The sequence below is a fragment of the Otolemur garnettii genome, unplaced genomic scaffold (assembly GCF_000181295.1).
Source record: "Otolemur garnettii isolate 467f Iridium unplaced genomic scaffold, OtoGar3 scaffold00037, whole genome shotgun sequence".
NCBI classification, from domain to species: domain Eukaryota; kingdom Metazoa; phylum Chordata; class Mammalia; order Primates; family Galagidae; genus Otolemur; species Otolemur garnettii.
In genome coordinates, this window is record NW_003852432.1 from 5,108,348 (window position 1) to 5,115,685 (window position 7,338).

Genomic DNA, 7,338 nt, shown 5'->3' on the forward strand with positions numbered 1-7,338 from the left:
GGGGAACGAGCTCTCGCCCACTCGCCGGAGCAGACGGCCCTGGACTCCCAACCCCGCCGGTGGAACCATGAGCTCCGGCCAGCAGCAGCCGCCGCCGCAGCGGAGGGTCACCAACGTGGGGTCCCTGCTGCTCACCCCGCAGGAAAACGAGTCCCTCTTCACCTTCCTCGGCAAGAAATGTGTGGTCAGTGGCCAAGACGCGCGTCGCCACCCCCGACGTTACCTCCCGGGCCCGAGCTCAGAGGCCGGGAACTGGGAGTGGGGAAGGAGGCGGGAGTGGCGCGGGGAGAGTCCCGCAGCCGGCCAGGCCTTCGGCCGGCACCGGCCCGACTTCGGCGCCTCTAACCCTGCTCCCCGGGTGCGCGCCGGGGCCGCCTCCCCGAGCCGCTGGGGAACAAGGGAGTGTCACCTCTGCAGGCCTGCCCTGGGACCCGGCTTGGCCAGGCACCCGGCCGCGTCCTTGCTGCTGTTTAAAACTTTACTTTCAGGCCACAAGGGGATTTTCTTCCTGCAGGAGCTGCTTCATCTCAGCAGCTGGGCCCCTGTTCTGGCTCTAGTTACACCTCTTACTGTTTAATCTGGGGGTACCTTCCTTAACAATGCCCGGTTTGACGAGCGGATAGATCGAGTAATGAAGTGGACTGTAGGTGACTTTTGATTTCCCTTAAGGCTACCAGGAGGAAACGAAGTTGAGGGCAGGTCTCTGGGCACTCTTCAGATCAGAGAAAGGGCAAGAACGGTTGCAGAGAAACAGGGTTTATTTCTCCAGCAATCTCGCCTAGGCCTGGTTTCTACTCTTCTTCTCACTGATTTTTTTTTCCTAGGTGGGAGGGGGTGCTGCTCTCCCCGCAGCCATGCGCAAGGGGAAACCTCAGTCTCTGGTAGTTCTTGGTTTTGGGGGCCGAGAATGGTTCTTAAGTTAGGGCTCTGTGGCGGATTCCAGCCCCAGATGGCTGGTTGGGAGCAAGGAGTTCTGCTGTGGGAAGGGGAATGTGTGTTGTTGACGGAAGCATTCATTACATTGGCTGCTAGCGCTTCTGGGGGTGGGGAGGTTTTCTCCGTGGTGTAGGCCTGGTTGGGATCTCGCTGTGGGCGACTGGGTTGACTGTGGTTTGTTGAAATGCCGGCTGGTCCCATTCTTCCCTCTTGGCTTGCTAACACCTGCAGAATTTGTGCCACTGGAACTCAGGATACACCTATGGAAATCTCAGCAGAACATTATCTTCTTAGAACTTTTCTTCGTTACATTAAATAAACCAGACCAGATTACACCAGCTGTTTTAAGAAGTTAGACAATTTCTGGAAAGTTACTGGATTAATTGTTAACTTTATAGGTGTCTACCCTTTGTCTCCTGTGCCATCGGGTTGGGAGATTGAATTTTTCTTTTAAATTTCAGATGTGTTTCATATTTAAGAATTTAAAGAACATTGAGTTTACTGATTAGAAGAATGAAACGAAAGGGGTGGCTCAGAGTCGGAGTTTAGAGTAACAACTTGAAAGATAATGAAGTTTAGAGTAACAACTTGAGAGATAATGAAGTCCCCCCTCTCCTCCTACACAAACTTTGTTAAAAAAAATGTGAAAACTGAGCCAGGAAGCACCAAGTCACACAGCAATTTAGTCATGTAACCAGGACTAGAAAACCAAGATTCCTGATGCCTAACCTGATTCCTGACCTGATTATGCTTTCTACTACATCGTGTTTTAGAAGAGCTTTTGCCCTCGTTACTGATTTATTCTAAAAGTAGTGTTAAAGTCATGTTCTTTCCACCAAAAACTGAAGTAATTAAAATGGATGATTCTTAAAGCAGTACTGATTTTTGTGTATTTTCAATTAAGGAAAATTTCCAGCGGTTTGAATGTTCAGTTACTTGAAATGAAAAAAAATAATTTCAGTTTTGCAGGTTTATTACATTTGCTAAGGAAATAGAGGTGTTTTACATAACCCGACGCATTCACTTAAGTAGGGAGGGTGTTACATTTATACTAATTGCTTATTGTTCTGTGGTTACCAATAGCTGGTCTCAAAGTATAATAGATATAAAAGAGTACTGTGATAAAGATAGCATTATGCATGCGCAGATTGTTGAGTAGGCTGTCATTCAGTGCTCAATATCTTTATCTTGTACAGTATTAATAAGCTTCACTTTTTGAATTTCTGTCATTTTAAAACACACTGTTACAGTTGCCTGCTCTTGTGGGATAAAATTGTTTTGGAGATTAGCCTTCAAACTTGAAGTCTCCAGTTATTAGAGAGTAAAAGAAGACAGATATTTTAATTTGGGGGATAAATTTTTCCCCTTTTGCTAATTATACAGTTTTTTGTAGTTTAAAACAATACTGATATAAGTTGTCTCATAATAAATCCAGTAATTAGATTTATATTTCATACCAAATGTGTGAGATAAGAAGTCTTATTTGGAGCTCTGAGAATTCAAGAAACAAACTGAAGTGGTTATAGTCCCAGCTCTGGAATGTTTTATTTCTTCTTTCATCCAACAAGCATTTATTGAGTGACTAAATGAGGACAAGATCAGGGAAGACTTGATACTTGCCCTCAGGGAGCTTACTAGGTCTGAAAAGGGAAGCAAACATGTAAAATAATAAGTCAGTATTCAAGAGTGATGTGTAAGAGGCTGCACGTCACCAGGGAAGATGCCTTGGCCGTATATTCATTAAACAGCAAACGTGAGTTCAAACTCGGAGTCACTTTGGACAAGTTTCGTAACCTTTCCTACATTTGGTTTTCTCATCTGTAAAACCGAGATACTATCTCATAGGGTGGTTGTGTGGATTAGAAGGACTGTGTGTAGATATGTGGAAACTATTTTTATAAAGACTTAGGAGATTAAAGGAGAAGATAGTGGGAGAGAGGATAAGGAAAACCTTTTTAGAATGGGTGATAACCTGAATAATTAAGATTAATAGGTATTTCCCAGGTTGATGAGAGGTATGAAACAGCTTGAAAAGTTAGGAAACCTGCTAACAGTTTTGTTATGGAACAAGAAGGGGAGTTTCTGCTTGGATTCTCACATTTAAATATAGAATTGGAGTCATTGTAGAAATTATTAGAAATGTTTATGGGCAGGTGCATTTCCTAGATAATCCTGAAATTCACTGGGGTCTCAGGTGGAGCTTGAACATTTCTGTTTTTAGCAAGCTTGACAGAAGATTCTCACATATCCCAGTTTGAGAACCTTTGCTGAATTCCACTGTTTTTGAGAGGTTAATTCTCCAGAACATTGAAAATCTTTGGTCAATAGTTTGGGAGTTAAGTTAAAACAAACTCTTTTTCTACAGCAGTGTTTTGATCCCTTAAAATAACAATGTGCATTTCATAAATATTAGAGGGAAGTACACTTAAGAAGTTATGGCATGAGTTATTGGGGAACCACAAAGTCAGATTTGACTTTTAGAAAGTTTCCAGGGAAAAATAGAGGCAATATAGAAGGTAAGTTGAGGATTGTGAGAGTGGAGACAAAGAAGATCAGATAGGTGTTCACAGTACTGCAAATGAAATATGATGAGGGCCTGAATCAAGGCAGTACCGGGTGAGAACTCATGGACAATTATAAAGTCTCCAGCAGAACTTAGTCCCATTTATAGAGGGCCAGGAAGGGAATTTTGCTAAAAACAGGCATTATAACCACCAGCAGAAAATGTATGTAGAAACATTATCTCATTAGCTGTAAATATGCCTAGATGTTAATGAGACTGGATTGGTGATTGTTTTTCATAGAGGAGGTTGTTTATGGGGTCTGACAACTTGTTTTCCAAATTGATCCTCGAAAAAGTGCTTTGAAAGGTGGAGTAGGCACTGGTTTTGGTGCACACCTTCCTAAGGGAAGGACTTCACCTTGAAGGTGACTGTAGTGATATTTAGCAGTGAGGTGTGTAGCACTTTTTCTAGGATGAGTTCATGAACTTTATTGTTTGACCTCATACATTAAGAAGATAAATAAAAACAAGGTCGTTATTTGCTCAGTTATTCCAGTTTAGGGTCATGGGTGGCCTGAGCCTATCCCAGTAGGTCAGGTTGCAAGATGAGAACCAATCGTGGACACCTTTCCATTCCTGGGTGCCCTAACTTCGAAGATAATGTAGACACACCAGTGAACCTAAGTGGGCACATCTTTGGGATGTGAGAAGAAGCCCAAATACCCAGAGAAAACCTGTGCAAACCTGGGAGAACATGTGAACTCCACACAGACAGTGGCCCTGGCTGGGAATTTTTTTTTTTTCTTTATTTTTGCCTCTCACCAGTGTTACAAGGAAAGGATGTTGAATAAGATGATGTTATTAGAGGACTTGCTATATTTAGTATTGTTTAGTAATTGGAAAATGATTGACATGTTAAACTGTATTCATAAATGCAGTATAACAAAAAATAAAACTTTTTTTTATTGCATCTCTGTCAGTATTCTTAGAAGTACTAGAAGGCTGCACCACTATAATAGCTATATAAGAGAGTGAAATTCATTTCATAGGTAGTAGACAAAAATACACTTAAGGAATTATGGCACAAGTTCATGGGGAACCACGAAGTCAGATTTGACTTTCAAAAAGTTTCTAGGGAAAAGTAGAGGCAGTAAGGCAGAAAACTCCCTTTTCTTTGGAGTTAACTCTTTGTAGAGGAATTGTGACCCTTTTGAAAAAGTTGAAGTAATTCAATGTAGAATTATAAATGTAGAAAAGTCCCCTTTAGAAAATAGAATCAAATGAAGGAGATGCAGTAACATTGTATTTCTATTACTATAACTTCCTGTTTGTTTTTTGCTGTAATTTGAATGTGTCCCTCTGTCAGGAGTTCATGTGTTTGGAAACTTAATCCGTAGTGTAACTGTGTTGAGAGGTAGGGCCTTCAGAGGTGGTTAAGTCATGAGAGTCCTATCTTCATGAATGGATTAATGCAGGGGTGCTCAAACTACGGCCCACAGGCCACATACCACCCGCCTAGGACATTTATCCCACCCGCTGGGTGTTTTTGCCACCGTTGCCTGTCCTGCTTAGCAGCCGTCCACAGTCTGGCCCTCCAACAGCCTGAGGGACAGTGAACTGGCCCCCTGTTTAAAAAGTTTGAGGATCCTTGGATTAATGCCATTACTGCAGGAGAAGGGTTAGTTTTGAGGGGAGTGAGTTCTTGATAAAAGAATGAGTTTGACTCTCTTCTCGTCATCTGTTCTTTTGCCCGTCCTCCATGGGATGTCAGAGCAGCAAGGTCCTTGCCAGATGTGGGGGCTCTCGACCCTGAATTTCTCAACCTCCAGAGCTGTAAGAAATAAATCTCTGTTCTTTACAAATTACACAGTGTCAGGTACTCTGTTAATAGCACCACAAAATGAACTAAGACATTCTCAATGTCCTTGGCTTCTTCGTTCCTCTGCCATAGTGATTTTTAAAACTTTTTATTATTATTTTTTTAAATTAGAGGGTCTCATTATGTTGCCCAGGCTGGAGTGAAGTGGCTATTTACAGGCATGATCTGAAGACTTGAACTCCTGGTCTCAAGTGACCCCCTTACCTCAGTCTCCTAAGTAGCTAGGACTACAGACGAGTGCCACAGTACCCAGCTTCCATTTACTTTTTGCTCGACCTGCAGATTTACTATAGAAGTCTGCCTCTGGGAAAGGAACACTCTTAAAGACCAGCTAGATTGAAGCAAAGAGAAATGTGAAGGACATCTAGATGTGTTAAAAATGATGAGTGGATTGACAGTATCACAAGGCATATACACAGTAACTTCAGGACAAGGAAATGTTTTTCAAGTTGTATTTTAAACTTCCAGATTTGAAGAAGTTAAAACTACATAGAAATCATGTTTATTATGCCATGGGTCCAAAACAAAAAAAAATTTAAGTGAAATGCTCTCTTGAGTATGGTGAATTCTTTTTGTTGCCCTAAAAGTATCAGCGGATACCTAAAAACATCTACGGAATTTTCATATTAGTAAAGGAACTGATTTTTTTTTTTTTTTATTTGAGACCCACTATAGGGTCCCATTCTATTGCTGGGGCTAAAGCGCAGTGGTGTCATCATAGTTTAATGCAGTCTCAAACTCCCAGGTTCTTGCTTGAGGCCAAGAGTGTGAGACCAGCCTAAGCAACATAGTGGGACCCCCATCTCTGCATAAAAAGAAAAAATCCGGCCAGGCATGGTGGCATGTACTTATAGTCCCAGCTACAGGGGAGGCTAAGACAAGCGGATTGCCTGATCCCAGGAATTTGAGGTTTAGTCTCCACATATGTCCTCACACTGTCTTGTCTGTCTCTTTGTCTTTTTAGACACCAGTCAGATTAGGGTCAGTCCTAAACACTTACTTTTACCTGCAGAGACCCTTTTATCAAATAAGTTCACCTTTCACAGATAAGGGGTTAGGACTTTGGGGAATACAATTGAGCACATTAACAGTAGATATGTTGGCCTTCCAAATTTTCACCTGTAGAAACAATGCTATAATGAAAACTCAAATGTATATATTTCTATGCAACCTTCCCAAGTATTCCTATAGAATAAGCTTTAACAATTAAAATCGGAAAGCATGACATTAAAAATATTGATAGATACCGCTTATTGACAGTTTTTACCAGACTAGATTCTCATCAACATTAGGTAGTACAAAATCATTTTTTGTTTTTGACAGTCTCACTGGGGAAAACATCTCTTTGTTTGATTTGTAGTTTTTAGTACAGTTGAACACTTTTCGTGTCTCTTGGCTGTTTATATTTCTTCTGTGAATTGCGTATTTTTTTTAGAACATTTTTCTTTTGGGTTGTCTTTTTCTTAGTGGCTTGAAGGAACTCTTTATATGTTAAAGATAATTATATATTACAGGGTTTTTTGGCAATATGTCATTTACATTTTGGAAAAAAGTCATTTTCATATTTTTGGTCACTATATAGGCTTTTAATTTTTGTGTTGTTAAATTTGGTATTCTTTCTGTAAGTGTATCTGTTTTTATTTAAAGTTTCCTACCTCAGAACTGTAAAAATATTTGCGAATATTTTCCCAGTACTTTTATTATTCTATTTTGAACATATAATCTTTAATTTTTCTGGAAGTGAATTGGAAAATGAGTATAGAAGTAATCCAGCTGTATAGTTGTCTATGACTAGTTGTCCCAACACCACTTATGGAACAATTTATGTCTCCCACTTATATGAAATGCTGTGTTTGTAACTTACTAAATTACCAAAGTACTTAGATTTATTTTTGCCTTTGTCTTTTTCTTGGCCAGTATAGAATTTTAGTTAGTGTAGTTTTATAGTTGCGATGCAATTTGATTTGATAAGTTAATCATTACTCCTTTTCAGTATTTTCTGTGCTTATACTTAATATTT

The 7,338-nt window shown here is 40.4% G+C and overlaps 1 protein-coding gene across 1 annotated transcript in view; it reads left to right on the top strand.

Moving 5' to 3' along the window:
• Window positions 1-7,338, top strand: part of WASL (Wiskott-Aldrich syndrome like) — a 73,944-nt gene continuing 66,606 nt past the window's right edge. Inside the window, exon 1 of the mRNA XM_003789776.3 lies at window positions 1-184. Within this exon, the coding sequence (XP_003789824.1) occupies window positions 68-184 (117 nt within the window). The 5' untranslated portion in view covers window positions 1-67. The remainder of the gene's footprint in view (window positions 185-7,338) is intronic.